The sequence below is a fragment of the Garra rufa genome, chromosome 9 (genome assembly GCF_049309525.1).
Source record: "Garra rufa chromosome 9, GarRuf1.0, whole genome shotgun sequence".
NCBI classification, from domain to species: Eukaryota; Metazoa; Chordata; class Actinopteri; order Cypriniformes; family Cyprinidae; genus Garra; species Garra rufa.
In genome coordinates this window covers 41,611,023-41,633,491 of record NC_133369.1, presented here as the reverse complement: position 1 = coordinate 41,633,491, position 22,469 = coordinate 41,611,023, and the positions used below count along the sequence as shown (strand labels likewise).

Below are 22,469 nucleotides of genomic sequence, written 5' to 3'. Positions count from 1 at the left end.
AAATATCCAAAGTGTCATTCTAATACTCCAATGGTGAATTCAAATAATCAGAGATAAAAACATTACTGTATCGATTCAAATAGACAAATATTTGCACTGTGAATTAAAAAAAAAATAAACTGTCAATTCAGATATTTATATTGTTGAAATTGTCAATAGAAACACTCAAACTGTCAATTCAAATTCCAAACAATATTCAAACAAGTAAAAATGAATAATTTGAATTAAAAAAAAATGTAAATGTAAAAACAAACAAACAAGCAAATTAGCTGAATGTAGCATTCTAGGGTAGTTAATTTAACAACAAATTAATTAATTAATTCATCTTTAAAAACTGCTTTTAACATTTGGCCAACAGATGGTCATGTTTCAAAATAGATATGTTATTATAGGTATTAGTGGTTGGTTGCTTACCATTATATAAATAAATAAAGACTGATTAAAGAAAAATAGCCTTGTTTTATTTATTTATTTATTTATTGTACAATGGAATTTTAGAATGATACTTCTTTTAATAGGGACAGGCTTAAAAAACAACAACAAAATCATTTATGCACTTCGTAAAAATAATAACATTGTTTGTATTTATAAAGAGTTGTTTCAGATTATTTTTTTCAGACCTTGCCATCATATTTGTTATTGTATTATACTAGACCTGTTAGGTAAATCAAAAATCTTCGTAAATTGTATCAATGTGATGAATAATCTTCATAAATCTAGTAATCTAAGTGTTTATATTACCATACCATACTAAAACAAACACTGATATCACCACACTTTGTTACAATACTGACAATAAAAACATAACACTGCTGTGATTGGGTTTCTAATAAAGCTGCTGAGAGAGAGTGACTGTATATTTGACATGTTACTCTCTTCTAAAATCTGTGATCCATCTCTATATTTGTTTATACATATATATTTATTTTTGATTAAATTTTTACATTTAGAGGACTATATCTGCTAATGTCTCCCACATTTTCCTATGGGAATTTACCCTGCAATAGTTTACTCAACTGTTTCAAATCCTGACATGTAAAAAGGGTCTATAGGCCAACGCATCTGAAAACATTGATCATTAGGTGGTGCTGCCCCAAACTTTTCAGGTACTTTCAAAGCATGACGACACATGAACGTTTTAATTTCATGATTCCATGCTGAACTATTCAGACATTTTAAGTTATTTGCCATATTTCTTGCTCAGTAGGTGATGATATGTCAGTGATCTGCTCAGGTACCATCAAGGAATAGTCACAAAGAGTTTAATTTCAACCGGATAAAGTGTTATAAAGACAGATTCTCACTTTTTATTCAGCAAATCTGTTGATGCATTATAGAAGCATGCTATTTTTTAAATGGTTTACATTTAAATTTACATTTTGACTTGAAGAATTAGTTCTTTTCAAACACTAAATTAAAAAAACATGCCTTTTAGAACCTAAATATAATTTTCATTTATAAATAATAAACAAAACTAAAACTTATATCACTCACCTGAACATTTTTGAATCTTATACCATTTCACTTTACAAGTAACTTTTTGTCCCATCAGTCAAATCCTTTATTGTACCGTACTGTACATGACTATAGAAAGTAAATAAATTAGGAAATACCTGATATATTCTAAAGGGAATATAGCGGAAGCCTCCCTCTTCAGTAGGATACTCCATGAGTTTACGATTCATGGCCCAGAACTGGTCGAATTTATCTGATAAAAGAAACAAATCATTTTAATTAATGACAATAAGTTATGTTTCATGTTGATTCTCTTTAAAATTATCCACCCCTGTATTGTACAAACACCTCTGAATTTCTTTCTTCCATAGGACAGCCTTAGTCACCATTTACTTTCACTGTATGGAACAAAAATGCAATGAACGTGAATGGTGACGAACAAAAATGCAATGAACGTGAATGGTGACTAAGGCAGTCAGTCTCTAACATCTGCTTAGCATCTCTTCTTGTGCTCCACAGAAGAAAGAAAACCATTTAGTTTTGGAACAAAATGAGTCCAAGTAAAGGCCCATTCACACCAAGAACAATAAATACAAAATAACTTTAACTATGTTAGCATCCACAACAACAGACAATAAAATTCTGTTTATTATAAACACATGATGCAGTTTTGTCATCTGCCATTTTAAATGCATCTGACTGATTGTCATTTACAGTGCCTTGCAAAAGTATTCATACCCCTTCATTTTTTTTTCACATTTTGTTTCGTTGCAGCATTATGTTAAACTGCTTTAAATTAGTTTTTCCCCACATCAGTTTACACTCCACACACCATAACAATGACAAAGCAAAAAACAGATTTGCAAATTTTACAAATTTGTTAAAAAAAAAACACTGAAATAAGTGTATTGCATAAGTATTCATACCCTTACCTCAGTAGTTGAAGCACCTTTACAGTCTCAAGTCTTTTTGGGTATAATGTGCCAAGCTTTGCACATCTGCATTTGGCAATTATCTGCCATTCTTTGCCTCACCTTTTCACCTCTCAAGCTCTGTCAGCTTGGATGGGGGCTGGCAGACATTTTCTAGAGTCCTAGTTGTTCCAATCGTCTTCCATTATGGATAATGCTTCTGTGCACCTTCAATGCAGCAGATTTTTTCTGAACTCTTCCCTAGATCGTTGCCTTAACGCAAGTCTGTCACTGAGCTCCTCAGGCAGTTATCTTGACCTCAGGACTTGGTTTTTGCTCTGATATGCATTTTCAGCTGTTAGACCTTTTCTGAGAGGTGTGTGCCTTTCTAAACCATACTCATTCAAATTAATTTGCAACAGTTTAACTCCACTCGAAGTGTAGTAACATCTAGAAGCAATATGAACGCTTAAAAAATTCAATTTCGAGTGTCCCAGAAAAGGGTATGAATACGTATGCAACGGGATCTTTTCAGTTTTTTATTTTTAATAAATTTGCACAAATGTTAAAAACCTATTTTTTGCTTTGCCATTATGGAGTAGGGAGTGTAGATTGATGTGGGGAAAAAAGTAGTTTAACATAAGGTAGCAACATAACAAAATGTGAAAAAATGGGGTATGAATAATTTCGCAAGGCACTGTATACAACCAATGTATTTATTGTTATTCAGTTGAAAATTTTCATAAATGATTATTAAAATTTTACCGTTACAGCTTATAACTTTAGAATAAAGAGGCATTAGAGTTCTGGGTTTAGCTGTGAGTGTTCTGTCATGCTGGCTGCGTTCTCACATGTGCAGGTGAAAATCAACATCCGCTTAGAAATTGTTACTTTCCCTGCTCACACACTCTCATCTGAGAACAGGACAGCTGTGACAGTGAGTTATCAAAACATCTATGCTTCTGAAACTTACACCTCTCTCAGTTTATCTGCAGAGCTTCACATTTTCACCTTTAAATTAACAACTGAAACCACTGCCTGCTTCACACACACTAATTCTCAGATGGAAGCATGGGTTTGACTTGACTCGAATTCTCAGCTTAAGGCAGGAATAAACTAGATGACTTTTAAAGAAATACTCCACACAAAAAGAAAATTAGCTGAAAATTCAGCATTACATTATATGCTCAGCAATGACTCCTCTGCAGTGAATGAGTGCCATCAGAATGGAGCCCATACATCTGATTAAAAACACCTCACTTTAGTCAATCAATTAACTTTCTGGTGAAGTAAAATGCTGTTTGCTTGAAAGAAACAAATCCACTATTAAACTGTCGCTTCTGGTCAAAATACAAGTTCATTATTCAAAATAACACTTTTTTTTTCTGGTGGAAATTGTCCTCTCAAATCAAAATCCACCTACATATTGTTTAAAAAAACTTAATCTATGCATATTTCTCTACTGATTCGGACAAGTCTGAGACAGATGAGAAGAGACAAGACAAACATTTTCTCTGGAGAAAGCAATATGATGGATAGAAGATTTGTCTTAATGATGAATTTATTAAGTATAAGCATGTAGCATTTTACTTTACAAGATGTTAATTGTTAGACTGGAGTTATATGGATTACTGCAATTTTTTTTATCTGTTTGGGTTCTGACGGCACCCATTTACTGCAGAGGATCCATGGGCAGGCAAGTGATGTAATGCTAAACTTCTTCAAATCTGTTCCCATGAAGAAACAAACTACATCTTGGATTTCAGCTAATTTTGATTTTTGTGTGAACTATTTCTTTAAAATCTGAAAAGACTTTTAAATTTTATACACTTTCCAACACATTACCAACCACGCCAAACTGGGGCAAAAATATGGGCAAAGGTTGAATAATGAATTCCAGCCTTAAAGGGATAGACAGTGAGCAAATGATGACAAAACTTTCTCTTCAAGGCAAAAAACTAACTGGACCATTTTAGGATTTTGGGCTATTTTGCTTTCATAACTTGCTTATTTAAGACCAGTGGAAAGAAACCATCCACATTTCAGTGTTTATTACATTACACTTAATTTATTTTTGATCTGTAGATTTCAATTACAATACATATTTTTAAGAATGTTTTCTCAAAATGAGTATTTTCTCCTGCACTAAGCCAGAAATGCTGCTTACATACACCAAACGTTACAGTTTTATCTATATTCTGAAAGTTTCTACCGAAAAGTTTGTTCATTGCCTGATTTATATATTCTTTTATTCCTAAAAACAAGATGAAAACGTATTTTTATGTAGCTGTTGACAATATTTCTGATTTATGGAGTGATAAAAAGAGATGCAAAAATTCCCTCTGTACAAAAAACAGAGTTGTTAACTTGGCTTTATCTAATGTTTAGATTTCTGTTCTGGAAATGTATGCAAATTAGTGCATGTTTAATAACAAAATGCCTGATTTGGATAAATTACACATGACATTTCAGAAAACTTTTAAGGGGAGACACTGCAGGCAAAAATGCTGTTTTTTCATGCACCTGTCAAATTTGAGATTTTGGGCTTTTTGGTTTTTCATAAAGTGTTTTTTTAGACTAGTGAAAAGAAAACATCCCAAAGACACTGTTAAGTGTTTCTTTTGTAGCATTTTATCTATTTGTGTCAATAGATTTCAATTAGAATACATATTTTTAAAGGACGTTTTCTAAAAATGAGTTTTTTCTCCTACACTGAGCCATAAATCTCCATTTCAGCTGCACTTTTTTTATTCCTGTCTATATCCTGAAGGTTTTTACAGAGGGATTTGTTCATATAATTTGCTTGATTTTATACATTTTATTCCTCAAAAAATGGTAAAAAATATAGAGTTTCCTGTCTGTTCTAAGTTTTTTCTGAATATATGGAGTGACTAAATGAGATACCCAAAATCCCCTCTGTAATAACTTTTGACTCTAATATGTCAAAAAAAATTAAACAAGAATTTTGAAACTGACTTCATCCAGTATTTAGATTTTTGTTCTAGAAATGGATGCAAATCAGTGCATATTTCATTAAATAATGCCTCATTTGCATATTTAAATGTAACATTTTAGAAAACTTGTAATACAAAAAATGTTTGCAATTATCAATGTAATCAATCAACTGGGTAAGTAAGGTGATAACTATCAGTTAATTTTTTTACCCTATTCACCTGCAGTGTCTCGCCTTAATGCAAAGCAGTTGTTTTAATGTTCTGTGATTATTCAGCTGGGGAAAATATGGTGCTATTTATTAATTAAAATATTCATTCTTTTCACCTGTAGTGTCTTGCCTTAACAGAGGCTGTGCATATAAAGAGTGCAAGCAAAACAGGACATATGAACTCCATTCTTACCATTCTGCAGACCCATCCACAGTTGTTTATGGTCTTTTTTCTGCATGTCGTTGATGACTTGGCTTTTGTGTTTGAGTGCATCTGCCTCTTTAATGCATGACATGAAATGCGCTTCTATCACAGAGTTTGATGGGCAGTGAAGCAGGTCACGCTCTGGGAAGTTCTACAAAATAAAGGACATTACAACTGTGGCATATTAATAACATCATGAAACAAGAATGGATCAGTCTACACACCTTAAAACGCACTGTGACATTCCAAGGCAGAGCTGTATTTGAAGCATGGAGATCAAACAACACGCCAATGGGATAGTGCCTTAAAACAATAAAAGTAACAGATTGTAAGTCCATACAGTAAACACAAGAAATTAGTCAAATCAATCACTGAGTTACTCAAAGTATGGTAAAAAGCAAACAGCTGTTATTCCTCAAGCAAGCAGAGATCTCATCTATAAGCCTTGTTTTGTCCTGCCACCTAGTGGTATAAAATAAAAGTACACCTTTAACTCAGACCATTAACCGACCAACAAATACAAAGCTGTCAGGGTTTGAGAGTATAAAAATCTATAAAAAGGAATAAGTCTTAAATAAGATTTAAGGGGCTTCATAGAAGTTGTATGTTGAGGGGCTTTATAGCACAACAAAGTCAACAGACCATTTTTAGAAGAACGGAAACTGCAGTGTAGAACAAAGGTAAAATATATGAAAAATAATGATTTTTTTTTATTTATTTTTTTATCTGAAGCATGTAAACATTACAGTGCACACCATAAACACAATAAAGCCTTTGTAAATAGCTGATTGACCACTGCTTTAAATGTCTGTAGCAAGTAAAGGCCTTTTAGTACCAGCTTTTTGCAGTGAAATTGTTACTGATTTTTATGAAGTAAACATAAGAATAACTTTTATATGACAGAGTTTAAGTGCCACGTTAAAAAATGATAAAAATCTAAGATTCCGAGATTAAAGCCGTTTTCAACAATAAAGTAAAAATTACGAGAATACATTTGAAGTGTTTTGAGAATAAGTCAAAATATTTTGAGAATAAAGTCAAAATTACAAGAATTAATTTGCAGCAATTACAAGATTAAAGTTATAATACTTTGAGAGTATATTCAAGCCTATTGCACATGCAAATGGTCCAGATCGGGAGCACCGTGAGATACTTCAAAGTCTCATCTTTCAAAATCTGTTTTATAGCGAAATACAAACAATATCTTTATTACAATAATGTGTGTTTTTCACGCTTTTTAATGTGGCATGACAGATTGCATTTAAATTATTGCGTTTACAGGGTGACTGGCGTGCTAAAAATAATGAATGGAAGACTTTAAATATTATTTCTAATAATTTACTATATTATACAGTGAATAAAACAGCTTGAGAATAGTCACTTATATACCTCAGAGAAGACAACAATATAACTTATGTTATCAAGTCCACAAAAAACACAGTATAATTTAATGAAATGAATGTCTCACTATAATTGAAAAGATGATTGATTCACATGAACACAGCAATCTGAGCAATGATGTGTTTTTCTCACCACATTAAAGCGTGAAAAACACATTATTGCAAGACACATTATGTGTATTAATCTCTATAAAACTGACAGATTATGAAAGCTGAGACTTTGTTTTACATTAAAAGTACCAAAAGCACAAAGCTTAAAAACACTACAAATAGGCCTAATAAATGTAATCGAAGACGTGAAATATTATTTCCAAGCATACTGTCCCTGAAAGTATAACACATGGTATGATTTCTGCTAATAATCCCACATATATTCAAATAAATTCTGGTGGCCTGGCAACTTTTACCAGTGCTCCCAATCTGGGCCATTTGCATTCACAGGATGTACTCTCAAAATATTATAACTTTAATTGCTACAATTTAATTCTTGTAATTTCAACTTTATTCTCAAAACATTTTTAACATTTCAACTTTATTCTCGAAACATTTTTCACACTTCGACTTTATTCTCGAAACAATTCAAGTTTATTCTCAAAACATTTCGACTTTATTCTCAAAACATTTCGACTTTATTCTCAAAACATTTTGACTTTATTCTCGAAACAATTTGACTTTTATACTCGAAAACATTTCGACTATATTCTCAAAAAATTTTAACATTATTCTCAAAACATTTCAACTTTATTCTCGAAATATTTCAACATTATTTTTAAAAATCTAAAAAATCTAATCTACAATTTTGAGAATAAAGTCAAAATAATTAGACTTTATTCTTGTAATTTTAGGTAGTTTTTTTTAGCGTGGCACTAAAGTGCCTTCGTACTTCTACACTAATAGTAAACATTTCAGGATAAACACTTACATAACTTGAACTATTTATGTTTACTTTATTATCCATCCTACAAATCCTATACACGATTTTCAGTAGGTTTTAATATATTTACTTGATTATCCATACATGATGTTTGTAGGTTTGCTTATCAATACTTTATTTTTACAGTATTTTAGAAAAAAGGTGAGTATCAAATATGATCCATAAGGCTTTTGAAGAAAATATATTTGCAAATCTCTCAATCAATGTATTGCGTTGATTATATGTTTTAAAACAAGAGACCTCTGCTCATAAAGTGAACAATTTGACTTTATTCACTAAACATTTCGACTTGATTCTCGAAACATTTTTCACACTTCGACTTTATTCTCGAAACATTTCGACTTTATTCTCGAAACATTGACTTTATTCTCGAAACAATTCGACTTTATTCTCGAAACAATTCGACTTTATTCTCAAAACATTTCGACTTTATTCTCGAAACAATTCGACTTTATTCTCGAAACATTTCGACTTTATTCTCGAAACAATTCGACTTTATTCTCGAAACAATTCGACTTTATTCTCGAAACAATTCGACTTTATTCTCAAAACATTTCGACTTTATTCTCAAAACATTTTGACTTTATTCTCAAAACATTTTGACTTTATTCTCAAAACATTTTGACTTTATTCTCAAAACATTTTGACTTTATTCTCAAAACATTTTGACTTTATTCTCAAAACATTTCGACTTTATTCTCAAAACATTTCGACTTTATTCTCAAAACATTTCGACTTTATTCTCAAAACATTTCAACTTTATTCTCGAAATATTTCGACATTATTTTTAAAAATCAAAAAAATCTAATCTACAATTTTGAGAATAAAGTCAAAATATTTAGACTTTATTCTTGTAATTTTAGGTTTTTTTTTAGCGTGGCACTAAAGTGCCTTCGTACTTCTACACTAATAGTAAAACACTTACATAACTTGAACTATTTATGTTTACTTTACTTTATTATCCATACACGATTTTCAGTAGGTTTTAATATATTTACTTGATTATCCGTACATGATGTTTGTAGGTTTGCTTATCAATACTTTATTTTTATAGTATTTTAGAAAAAACGTGAGTATCAAATATGATCCATAAGGCTTTTGAAGAAAATATATTTGCAAATCTCTCAATCAATGTATTGCGTTGATTATATGTTTTAAAACAAGAGACCTCTGCTCATAAAGTGAACAATTTGACTTTATTCACTAAACATTTCGACTTGATTCTCGAAACATTTTTCACACTTCGACTTTATTCTCGAAACATTTCGACTTTATTCTCGAAACATTGACTTTATTCTCGAAACAATTCGACTTTATTCTCGAAACAATTCGACTTTATTCTCAAAACATTTCGACTTTATTCTCGAAACAATTCGACTTTATTCTCAAAACATTTCGACTTTATTCTCGAAACAATTCGACTTTATTCTCGAAACAATTCGACTTTTATACTCGAAAACATTTTGACTTTATTCTCGAAACAATTCGACTTTATTCTCAAAACATTTTTACTTTATTCTCAAAACATTTTTACTTTATTCTCAAAACATTTTGACTTTATTCTCGAAACAATTCGACTTTATTCTCAAAACATTTTTACTTTATTCTCAAAACATTTTTACTTTATTCTCAAAACATTTTGACTTTATTCTCGAAACAATTCGACTTTATTCTCGAAACATTTTTACTTTATTCTCAAAACATTTTGACTTTATTCTCAAAACATTTTGACTTTATTCTCAAAACATTTCGACTTTATTCTCAAAACATTTCGACTTTATTCTCAAAACATTTCGACTTTATTCTCAAAACATTTCAACTTTATTCTCGAAATATTTCGACATTATTTTTAAAAATCAAAAAAATCTAATCTACAATTTTGAGAATAAAGTCAAAATATTTAGACTTTATTCTTGTAATTTTAGGTTTTTTTTTTAGCGTGGCACTAAAGTGCCTTCGTACTTATACACTAATAGTAAAACACTTACATAACTTGAACTATTTATGTTTACTTTACTTTATTATCCATACACGATTTTCAGTAGGTTTTAATATATTTACTTGATTATCCGTACATGATGTTTGTAGGTTTGCTTATCAATACTTTATTTTTATAGTATTTTAGAAAAAACGTGAGTATCAAATATGATCCATAAGGCTTTTGAAGAAAATATATTTTCAAATCTCTCAATCAATGTATTGCGTTGATTATATGTTTTAAAACAAGAGACCTCTGCTCATAAAGTGAACATTTCGACTTGATTCTCGAAACATTTCGACTTGATTCTCGAAACATTTCGACTTGATTCTCGAAACATTTCGACTTGATTCTCGAAACATTTCGACTTGATTCTCGAAACATTTCGACTTGATTCTCGAAACATTTCACTTGATTCTCGAAACATTTCGACTTGATTCTCGAAACATTTCGACTTGATTCTCGAAACATTTCGACTTGATTCTCGAAACATTTCACTTGATTCTCGAAACATTTCGACTTGATTCTCGAAACATTTCGACTTGATTCTCGAAACATTTCACTTGATTCTCGAAACATTTCACTTGATTCTCGAAACATTTCGACTTGATTCTCGAAACATTTCGACTTGATTCTCGAAACATTTCGACTTGATTCTCGAAACATTTCGACTTGATTCTCGAAACATTTCGACTTGATTCTCGAAACATTTCGACTTGATTCTCGAAACATTTCTCAAAACTTTAGAAAAATGTTTGTATTTTAGAAAAAACCTGAGTATCAAATATGATTCATAAGGCTTTTAAAGAACATATATTTGCAAATCTCTCAATCATCAATGTATTGCATTGCACTAAATGTTTTAAAACGACAGACCTCTGCTCATAAACTGAAAAATTTAAATATCATCTTACTAAGATGTATTATTGTAAGTAACAGAGTGACAACTGATATTTAAAATGCATTTTGTATAAGTGGCTTGCATTTAGCCCTAATTGTTTCTGAATCTTAATTAGCTGAGTAGCTCTGTAAGTGGCTTTGGATTAAAGCATCTGCAAAATGCATGAATGTAAAAATGAAAGTCGTGTGTAAAAAGTAGTTTGACAACACATTGTCAACTCAACATACCACTTGAGAGGCGTTCCCTCATATTCAAACCACATCTCCTCCACATCTTCTGCCTTCCTGGCTTTGTGAAAATGTTTCTTGACTTTATCAGTGACTAGCGTCAGGTAACTGACCCGTGGGAGGAGCAGCTGACAGAGAAAAACAGCACAAGTCAGGTGACATAAAACTAACCATTCTACAGCAGAAAGAAAGTGTCATCTTAACTTACATAGTAGGGTTCTGCCTCTCTCTCTGTGGTTTCCTCTGGAGACAGTGTGAAACAGGCCGGTATCCGTCCGAACCAAACATCTCGGAGTACATCCTTGTCATCTGCCATTATCATATATCTCCAGGTGACACATAAAATGTCTTCAGTTACTGAGCTGTTCAGAACACAGAACTTCAATATTTCATAACATCAAGATAGCAAGCAGTTCTGACAATAACTTCAACATGATAAAATACTTTGTCTATCTTAACATGCAAAAACAACTCAAATTAAGTCACATGTAGGTAAGCTTGGCTCAGCTATGATCTGAATTTGGGGTGGGAATATTCAATAGTAGATAGGTGGAACAGTAGTTTTACAATTCAGAAACTAAACAAAATGTACATTTCGATTAAGTATAGGAAATATCAAACATAACAAGCACAACACAACACAACAGAAAATCAACATTTAGAAGAAACTTAAGAAGCCACTTTAATATTTACTAACTTTACTGTTTTTTGATGAAACATTTGCAGGGGAAAGGGGATTTTATACAAATAAAATACAGTTTTAGGGTTGTCAAAGTTGTTAATTTGAGATATTTATTAAAACATGTTTTAACATTTTTTACTTAATTTGATACTGCTAATGTTTCATTCTGCTTTTACATAATAAATTATTTTATTCTATTGACAACTCAAGTTTTTAAATATGTTAGATCATTTTCTCAGGTTGAGAGCAACATAATAAACATAATAAAATAATCTGGGACGAACCATAAACAAATACATATAAAAACCTCGTTTCATAACTCATCAAGTGCTCTTAAGAATACAGAAAATACATTCTAATCTAAATGGCTACAGAAATTATAATTAATAGGAGGAAATTACATGTAAACACACGATTTGACAAGTAAAAGATTAGCTCTGCTAACCTTGAGCTACTGTTAGAATTTAACACTACTTATGACAAAAAGAAGAAAAATTAAAAACTTTACATCAACAAACTGTAAAACGTCCTAGAAAAATCAGGTATTAGTGATATGTATTCGCCTTTCTGAAGCTATAAGTATGAAAATGTGTGTAAACAAAGCTAGCACTGACTGAACAACATTAACACACGGTGACACATCTTTGAAACGATTAACGATACCAAAATGGCCTTGATTTCAAAAGCTACTGCGCCAAACATTAATAACACAGAAAACTGAATAATAAATTACATTCATTAGATGTCGACAGGAAGCATTGGACTTGAGTTCATCTTCAACACCCAGCGATGTCATGCATCCCCAAGATGGCACGGACCTTCAAATTAAAAGTCTCTACATGTTATTTTATTTTTTTTAAATAAACGTCACAGTGCGTTCAGTGTTTTTCACAAGAAAAGTCGCAGTCATTTGAATCGATTTGAACAGATGTACACTACCGTTCAAACGTTTGCCTGCATTTATTTGATCAAAAATGCAGAGAAAATATTACAATAAAACATAAGTCTTTGCTAACATTTTTTTAATCAATTGAACACATCCTTGCTGAATAAAAAATATTAATGAGGCTAAAAATTCAGCTTTGATCACAGGAATAAATTACATTTTAATGCATCTTAAAATAGAAAAAAAATGTTATTTTACAATGTAATACTATTTCACATTATTACACATTTTTTCTGTATTTTTAATCAAATAGATGGAGCCTTGATGAGCATAAGAACTTTCCTCAAACATCAAAAATCTTACTGATACCAAACCTTTGAAAGGCAGTGTATATAATTTTAATTTAAAAACGTTATTTAAATAAAATAAAATCGTTTGAGTTAGTAGTCACAAATGAGTTTTGCTCTTATTAGGCTATTGGAAATTTTATACTATTATCTCACTATAAATATTAAAACAGGTTATGTTTATTTACTTTAAAAAAATAAATAAATAATAATAATAATAATAATAATAATAATAATAATAATAATAATAATAATAATGATAAATCCATACAGAAATGTCAAAAAAAAAAAAAAAACCTGCAGGACGAAAGGTGCAACAAATTAGAAAATCTAAAGAGTCACTATGATAACGACGATAGATGGCGGTAAATGACCGAAAGAACGTTAGCACATGCGCAGTACGCTCTCTTAACACTGCGCGTGCGCGTTTTGTACATAGAGCCAGTTGAATGGAGTTACATTATTTGCTGATAGTATTTTAGGTACACAACATCAGCCGTTTCGTTTTTCCTTTTGAATTCAAGTAGTATATATGTTATTTGGCATTTATCTTTCAGAGTATTCTACTGACTGGCGGTGTTTTTGTTAATGTCTTACTTTCTCTGCAGGTCTTTTGTTGTACGGTCGATCTAGCGTGCGATTCATTTAAAGTTCTTGTTTAACCTGCTTAACTTTCCACTGGTAGCTGACTTTTACATGTGTTAAAAGACCTAAGAGTTCAGAAGAATTATAAAGTAATGGAGGCTCCACCGGTCACTGTAATGCCCGTCACGGGTGGAACTATAAATATGATGGAGTATCTTCTGCAAGGTAAATCGGTTTATAAATATGGCTTCATTAACATTATTATATCCCTCTGTCTAGCTTATACTATTATAAACAATATTTGTAACTTTGTGTTATTGCTTCCTTATGATCAAATCACTTGCAGGGTATACTGAGTACAGTAGAGACACTTTTTGCATCACTACACAAAAACTAGATGCTGAAATGAATTTATTTTTCACATGACATTTTTTGTTTGTGTACTAAAATATTATAAATTGATGATAGCCATAATAGTTTATATTTTCCACAATTCGCTCATAAACATAAGGTGCATTTTTGTCTCAATTATACCCATGTGGTGTACAGTTACCCATTCGTAATGCTCTAAAGCTGGCTAACCATTTATTGCAAATGTAAAAAAGTACTAAATTACAGTTGTGCAACGTATTTTTTAAAATTCTAATTTATTTATTTGCTTTATTTAATTCCGATTCAGTTAAACAAAATAGGAACATGTATTTAATACTAGAAAATATATGGCAAATAGTACAAATGTAAACATAACAGTAAAAATGACATTATACATACCTTTATATTCTATAACCCTACCCCTTAACCATACACATCACTCAAAACTTTCTGTATTTTTACATTTTCAGTCATTCTGTATGAATTATAAGCTTGTTTCCTTATGGGGATCTAAAAATGTTCCCATAAGGTTAGAATTTACTGGTATTACTAACTTGTGAGGATATTTGGTCCCCATAACATGGTAATACCAGTATACAAACACATACAGCCTCGGAATATGCATTTTATTTTCTATGATTGAACTGTTACTGTATAAATGGCGACCTAAAAAGGGTCTATCAACTGTACCCACTTTACCACCCTGTATATTTCTTAAAATGCTATGGTCCTTTTAACATTCATGTTAGAAAATATGTTTATTAATAATATACAGTTGAAATGTTTTTTTTTTAAACATAATTTGCGTAGCATGTGCATAAATGTGACTTTTAACCTATTATCATAACACTGTACAACTAAACAGCATGTGACACAATAGGGTACTATCCGGGTACATTTTATACACTGTGTCTCAACCGTAACCCACTGACATACTCACACATTTCTCTAGATTATGAAAAGACCTTGCATGTTACAATGTCATACGATATGTCTATTTTTAGAGCGCAGAGTAACATTTGCAATATGTTACGTTTAACAATCTTAAAATAATAATAAGCTATTCATTGTGGAAGGGACATGGTAAAATGAAAATCTCACCTTGGAAAAAAAACTTTTCTTGATATCTTTTGAATGAAAAGACACAATTAAAGAGAACACCAATACACGTGTGGAGCAAAAATCACCGCTCAGGGTTCCTGTATATGCAAGTTATTTGAGGTGTTTCAACTGCACACGTCTTAAATGTACTACACTACTCTTTATCTCTTGGATAAACGTGTCTGTATAATGAAGAAATATAAATGTGATTATAGTAATTATATACACATATTGAAGGACTTTTCTAGCTTTTTTATTCCATAATTCACCTTATTTACCTCATACAACTCATTTAATTTTAACACTTCTATAAAAACAAGAATGGTACTGCACTACTACTGTACTATACTGCCCTCCAAAGGCAAAGCGCCGTAACTACACATTTGGTCAAAATTGACTTAAGGCTTAAAATGGACTTTGTGACAACTGTTTTGGTTTGTGGCAAAGTCTCCTGGTTCAATTTTGTCCCTTTTCAGAGAAACGTTCAGAGAAGCGAGACTGTCAACATGTTTACCTAGCTGTTGTAAAAACTTTAAAGGCATTTTTCTTAGTTTCATTGTTCGCGTAGTTACTGCACTTTGCCTTTGGAGGGCAGTATAGTACTATACAGTAGTTTATATGGTCAGAAGAGCTTTTACCATGTGATGCCAACACTGTACCATGGTATTACCACAAAACCTTTATATATCATTGTCAGGGATTTCTGCTATTTATTCAGTTGATTTGCATTTGATAAAGAAACATAGCATGTTTGTTTTGATTTTAAGTGTAACATGTATTAAAGCCTAGTAATTGCAGCTTTTTATTTCACAATATTTTTGCAGTTTTGAGTTTATAACTTATAATTCCTAGTTTCTTATATACACTTGCAGTTCTGAGAAAGAAAAGTCAGAATTATGAGATTTAGGGTTTGTTTATACACTACCAAAGTACAGCAAAAACAGTAACAATTTAGATTTTTTTTTTACTATTTAAAACAACTGTTTTCTTTTTGAATATATTTTAAAATGTAATTTATTCCTGTAATCAAAGCTACATTTTCAGCATCATTACGCCAGTCTTCAGTGTCACGTGGTCCATCAGAAATCATTCTAATATGCTGATTTGTTGTTCAAAAAACATTTTTAGGGCCCGAGCCCAAAAGGGCGAAGGCCCTATTGTTCTTCTAAGGATTCTTATTTGTTTTTTTTTTTTTTTTTTTTTTATTTTTATTTTTTTTCAACCGTTGGGGCACTTTTGGGGGCCTTAAGATACTCAAAAACTCTTGAAAATTTGCACACACGTCGGAATCTGCCGTCGTCCGGACGCCACAGAGGCTGGGACCCGGGCGTGGTTCAGGGCCTCTACAGCGCCCCCTGGAACACAGTTTGAAAACTTGATGTACTGCGCACACATACTTGCACGTACTCATATGAAACTCGGTACACATATAGAACTCATTGAGCTGAACAACTTTTGTACTCTATGTCATGGGCTCCACGCAACAGGAAGTGAGATATTTAGGGCTGTTTAAAAAGCGCATGCTCTGGAATTTAACGTACTCCTCCCAGGAATTCCATGGGATTGTCACCAAACTCGGTCAGCATGATCTCAAGACATTGGGGACGCTAAATTGCGAGGAGATTTTTGATATCTCGAACGGTTTGGCCGTGGCAAGGCGACAAAGTTATGGCGAGAAATGAGAAACAGGAAGTGTCTAATAACTGTTGCACACATTGCCTGATTCTGATGAAACTTCACCAGTTTGTTCCTTGTATGATGCCGATTCCATAAATGTGACTATTATGAGTCAAAGTTATAGCGCCACCAACTGGCAGCAGGAAACGTGTCATTTTCAAAATGCTTTGAAATCAGCCTCTTAATTTTACTCGATTTTCTTTAAACTTCATCAAAATCATGTCAAAACACGGCCGATAAGAATATGTAAAGGGGTCGATGATAAATCAAATGCTGTTGCCATGGCAACGTGTCAAACTTTAAAATTACATTCCTGTCTTTTCGAGGCAGATAACATGCTTAGAATTTCATGAAACTCAACACACACATCAATATTAATGATAGTTAGACACTGGCAAAAGGTCATAAATGGGCGTGGAGCAGGCACTCTATAGCGCCATCTTTTGACAAAAGTTGGGGGGGTTAGTTTTTCCTACAGTCACCAAACTCTGTACATATATTGTTCTCATCAATCTGGACAACTTTCTAAATCAAACTCATTAGCTAAGACCAACAGAAAGCCGGCTATTTTGATTTGAAGGTGGATTTTTTGAAAAATCAGGTAGTAAACAAATTCACACTACTCCTAAGAACAACCAGCTGTTCACACCAAACTTTTTTAACATGAAGAGAAGATTCTGAAGATGTTAAATTGCGAGCGGATTTGGGATATCTCGAACGGTGTTGACGTGGTGATTTTTTAAAGATGTAGTAAAAAACATAACCCTAATTTTTTATATCTTTAAAGTGCAGCATCCAAACTCTTTAAAACTTTTTTCACACAGAGATCTAATCATTCTGAGCAAGTGCTGGAAATATAAATTTTATACAAGCTTCAATGAATTAAAGAAAATTAAAAAAATAACTCAGAAACCTGCTGTCACTCTGGTGAATGTCTCTACAGTATGTGTGTGCGTTCAGTCAGGCACAGAGAAGCTCATTATTGCAGGGGGGAGGGGTGAGAGGCAGAGAGGGTGACAGAGTAGAGAGTCATCCTACAGACCATCTTTGAACAAAAAATGCACATACTGTAATTACATAAATATGTCTGATCTTTGAGAGTCTGATATTTTGAGAAAATATAAAGGGTCACTAAGTCTTTCATTGTTCGTATTTTGCAGTTGTTGTTTTATATTTATTTTTTACTTAACTGTACCATGAACTTGTCCTATTCAGTCACATAGCAAAAGATTTAAAAAAATACAACTTTTTAGCATGATCAATTTATCTTCATTGATAGACAATATTTACATAGTGTTATTTATTGAATATAAAATAATAATAATAAAAAATTAAGACAAACTTTGACAACAAAACAAACGTTACTGTTATCTCTTCAAAACATCTGAAAACCATAATTTTAAGATCAGTTATAAATATATATCACCCCGTTAAAATACTCAACTTGATTTTTAAAGATATTTTGAAAGAATGAAGCGTTTATAGAGCACTTTATTGTGTATTGCTGTACACCCCCATGAACTGTGTTCATGTTCATGTTAATACACAGTACATAAACTTTATATGAATACTTTTTTTAGCTTAATATTAATTAACATTAATAAATGCTATTTATTTATTGGTCATGTTAACTAATATAGTTAATTTTAACAAATGAAACTGGATGGCAACATTTTATATTTTGTGTGTATGTGTCTGTGTGTTGATTTTAAAGTCTAACCCTTTCAATTCTGTAAACTTAAAATCCAAACTAGCAGAGAGTTACTGTGAATGCATGTGCCAACTGGGCACCGTTTTCCTTATTGATTCTTAGTTATGTAGCGCTTAAGAGTGATGTCTTGTAACAGGAGGAGTCACCAGCAAAGCAATATCCACACAAAACTTGTACAAATAGGTAACAATGACATTTAAGCAGAAGTGGTGGACGTAAAGCAAGCAATAATAACATTTTGTTATCATCATGAATCATGTTCTTATCATCATCAGAGTATAGGGAAAATTTTGCATATTGGTTCACAGTTGGCATTTATCTGAAGTCCTTGCATTGATTGCATTTAATTAAAGCAACATTATATTTGGTCAGTCTGATCTTGAGGCCTTAGAGATGTTAAATTGTGAAGATCTTGAGTTTTCATTAAAGGGCATGTCCGTGGTGGCCTGACAAAGTTTGATGTTTCTGCATAGACATAGAAGTGGTTATAACTTAGCCATAAAATGTATGATCTGCCAAAAAATTCACAGGTTTGGTAAGAGTCCTGGCCTGAAGACACCTAAAGACTAATATTCAGATATTATCATAGCGCCACTTGTTGGCAGCAGGATATCTCATATATTTCACTAACTCAAACATACCAAGGTCAATCTGCACCAGACTTCATATGTTTGATAATAGTGCTGGCCTGAACACATCTACATGCCAATAATTAGTTACAGGCATAGCGCCACCATCTGGCAGCGGCAAGTTTGGCACATTTAAATGACTTATGACATATTTTTTCTATATTTACTGTATTAAAAGCATACTGCCCACTGTTTGCTGATTTCCTGAAGCCACCGGTCGGCGGTGAGCCCAGGTGCGAGGGCCCGTTCATCGCTGCTCGCAGCTTTAATATTTATTATTATTATTATTACCAATATTTAAAACAGTTGTACTTTTTTTCATGATTCTTTGATGACTAGAAAGATCCAAAGGTTAGCATTTATCTGAAATAAAATGCTTTTGTAACCTTAAACACTACTGTTCAAAACCCTCAGTCAGAATAATTTATAGAAGTTATATAAATTAATACTTTTATTTAGCAAGGATGCTTTAAATTGACCAAAAGTGCTGATAAAGTCATTTATAATGTTACAAAACATTTACATTTTGCAATTGCCGTATATTGCCATTCTTCTGAACTTTATATTCATCAAAGAAACCTGAAAAAAAAAATATTTAGTTGTTTTCAACATAATAATAATAAATGTCTTTTAAGCAGCAAATCAGAATATTAGAACGATTTTTGAAGGATCATGTGACTGGAGTAATGACGCTAAAAATTCAGCTTTTAAATCACAGAAATAAATTACATTTTAAAATATATTCAAATAGAAAGCAGTTGTTTTAAATAGTAAAAATATTTTACAATTTTACTGTTTTTGCTGTACTTTGGATCAAATAAATGCAGGATTGGTGAGGAGAAGAGACTAAAATGTTTAAAAAAAACATTAAAAATCGTACTGTTCAAAAACTTTTGACTAGTAATGTATCTTAAAATTGCTTTAAAAAAATCTGAATTGTGAAGGAAAAAGTCACAATTATTTTATTTTTTGATCAATGGCAGTAATGGGCTTCCATAAGCATGTCATTGTCACATTTGTTTTGGCTTTTAAATTTAAGCTTTATGTCTTCTGACCATCTGTGTTTTGTTAATTTGTTCGGCACAGGCAGTGTACTGGATCAGTCCCTGGAGAGTCTCTTACATCGGCTCAGAGGTCTGTGTGATAACATGGAGCCTGAGAGCTTTGCTGATCATGAGCTGGTGTATCTGCTGAAGGGTCAGCAGGGCAACCCCTTCATGCTGCGTGCGCGTCGCTCACTTATTCACCCCAAGGCCCCTTGGCATCTGCGCTATCTAGGTCAGCCCGAGGTGGGCGACAAAAGCCGTCATGCCCTGGTGCGAAACTGTGTGGATGTGGCCGCCTCGCACAGCTTACCGGAGTTTCTCAACGAGATGGGTTTCCGAATGGACCATGAGTTTGTGGTCAAGGGTCAAGTGTTCCGGAAGGGTGTGATGAAGGTGGTCGTGAGCAAACTGTTACGTGTCCTGGCTTCAGGAAACACGGAGAACACAGAGCCGATGTCTCTGTCGTATCTTGTCGAGCTGAGCGTACTGGCTCCTGCGGGACAGGACACTGTGTCTGAGGACATGCGAAGCTTCGCAGAACAGCTGAAACCTCTGGTGCACCTGGAGAAAATTGACCCTAAAAGACTCATGTAGTGTGACTTGATTTCATTTGCTTTTGCTTGTATTATGATGATGGGTATTTTATGATACTTGATTGATAAACATTTACAAATTTATTTTTTGACAAATAAACCTCAACATTTGATAAGTTCCTCTAATCCTCTCTTTTACCACTTGATGAATTAATTTCCTAAACTATTAATTATTTATTTAAAAAAAAAAATGCTTAATGAGAGACAGAAAGTTAATCTGTGAAAACCTTTGTAAATTTGTTCTTGCATGAATTGTTGCTTTTGACTTCAAACAGCTGGTATGACAAACAGTCAATGTTTGAACGGCATCCATCTAAGCCTACAATTTCTGTAGTAATTTCATTTTCAGCAGTCATTACTTCAGTCCTTAGTGTCAGAAATCATTCTGATATGCTGATTTGCTGCTTAAGGCAAGACACTGCAGGTGAATAAGGTAAAAAAAAATTAATTAATAGTTATCACCTTACTCAGTTGATTACATTGATATTTGTAAAAGTTTTCTAAAATGTTTAAATATGCAAATGAGGCATTATTTAATGAAATATGCACTCATTTGCATACATTTTTAGTTCAAAAATCTAAACACTGGATGAAGTCCAGTTTGAAAGTCCAGAAGAAAATTGTTGTTTAATTATTTTATTTTTTTGACATATTAGAGTCAAAAGTTTTTACAGAGGTAATTGTGGGTATCTCATTTCGTCACGCCATAATTTAGAAAAAAAACTTAGAACAGACAGGAAACACTATATTTTTTTATCATTTTTGGGGGGATAAAATGTTGTATCAAGCAAATCATATGAGAACAAATCCCTCTATAAAAACCTTCAGGATATAGGCATGAATAAAAATGTAACGTTTGGTGTGTAAGTGCTACTGAAGTGGAGTTTTATGGCTCAGTGTAGGAGAACAAACTCATTTTGAGAAAACGACCTTTACAAATATGCATTGTTATTGTTATCTGTTGACACAAATAGATAAAGTGCTATAAAAGAAACACTTAACAGTGTTTTTTGGATGTTTTCTTTTTCACTAGTCTGAAAAAACACTTTATGAAAAACCAAAAAGCCCAAAATCTCAAACTTGATATAGGTGCATGACAAAACAGCGATTTTGCCTGCAGTGTCTCCCTTTTAGAAACTGTTTTTATATTCATTATTTTTATTTATTTAGTTGTTTTTTTTAATTGTGATATACAACCATTTTAAAAAAATTACATTTTATTCAGCAAGGATGCATTAAATTGAGTAGCAATGAGAGTAAAGTAAACCCTATACAGTGAGAGTATAGTATTAAAATTCTATAACAAAAATGACACTACAGTATTACTTTACTCTAATCCTATAGCACACTATACCATGTGTTTAATGCTTGTGCAATTGTGCAACAATGGTCAAAATCATCAATCCCATTGGTTCACATGGATCATGCATGTGAAAGTCAGCTGAGAATTTAATAATTAATTGTAATTTTGTTGTTGAAAGCAAAAATTCTACAAAATGCACAGAAACAGCATGAGTGATATCTAAGGTGGTAAAAATCCTGCTTTTACATCACCGGAATAAATTACATTTTAAAATAGTTTCAATAGAAATGTTACCTTAAAATTGTAACTGCATTTTGATTCTGTTTCAATTTGTCATATGTTACTCACTAATTACTAAATTTC

General features: G+C 32.2%; 2 protein-coding genes across 3 annotated transcripts in view; one reads left to right on the top strand and one right to left on the bottom strand.

Annotated features, from left to right (window-relative positions):
* Window positions 1-12,681, bottom strand: part of atg5 (ATG5 autophagy related 5 homolog (S. cerevisiae)) — a 33,025-nt gene extending 20,344 nt beyond the window's left edge. Inside the window, exons 1-6 of the mRNA XM_073847108.1 lie at window positions 12,590-12,681; window positions 11,383-11,536; window positions 11,175-11,302; window positions 5,959-6,037; window positions 5,723-5,885; window positions 1,614-1,708 (exon numbers count right to left, since the gene is read on the bottom strand). Of these exons, the coding sequence (XP_073703209.1) occupies window positions 1,614-1,708; window positions 5,723-5,885; window positions 5,959-6,037; window positions 11,175-11,302; window positions 11,383-11,496 (579 nt within the window). The 5' untranslated portion in view covers window positions 11,497-11,536; window positions 12,590-12,681. The remainder of the gene's footprint in view (window positions 1-1,613; window positions 1,709-5,722; window positions 5,886-5,958; window positions 6,038-11,174; window positions 11,303-11,382; window positions 11,537-12,589) is intronic.
* An 847-nt stretch (window positions 12,682-13,528) lies between these two features.
* Window positions 13,529-20,929, top strand: med18 (mediator of RNA polymerase II transcription, subunit 18 homolog (yeast)). 2 transcript variants are annotated; one of them, XM_073847505.1, is made up of 3 exons: window positions 13,529-13,571; window positions 13,698-13,899; window positions 20,251-20,929. In XM_073847505.1, the coding sequence occupies exons 2-3, from the start codon at window positions 13,827-13,829 to the stop codon at window positions 20,802-20,804; spliced, it is 627 nt and encodes a 208-aa protein (XP_073703606.1). In that variant the 5' UTR covers window positions 13,529-13,571; window positions 13,698-13,826; the 3' UTR covers window positions 20,805-20,929. The 2 variants fall into 2 exon arrangements, with proteins under 2 accessions (XP_073703606.1, XP_073703605.1); XM_073847504.1 differs by having other exon boundaries at window positions 13,530-13,899.
* The last annotated feature ends 1,540 nt before the right edge of the window (window positions 20,930-22,469 follow it).

Excerpts from the sequence above, each read along its gene's own strand:
- med18 (XM_073847505.1), top strand. The coding sequence starts at position 13,827 with ATGGAGGCTCCACCGGTCACTGTAATGCCCGTCACGGGTGGAACTATA. Across the intron at positions 13,900-20,250 it reads GATGGAGTATCTTCTGCAAG|GCAGTGTACTGGATCAGTCC; the intron begins GTAAATCGGTTT and ends TGTTCGGCACAG.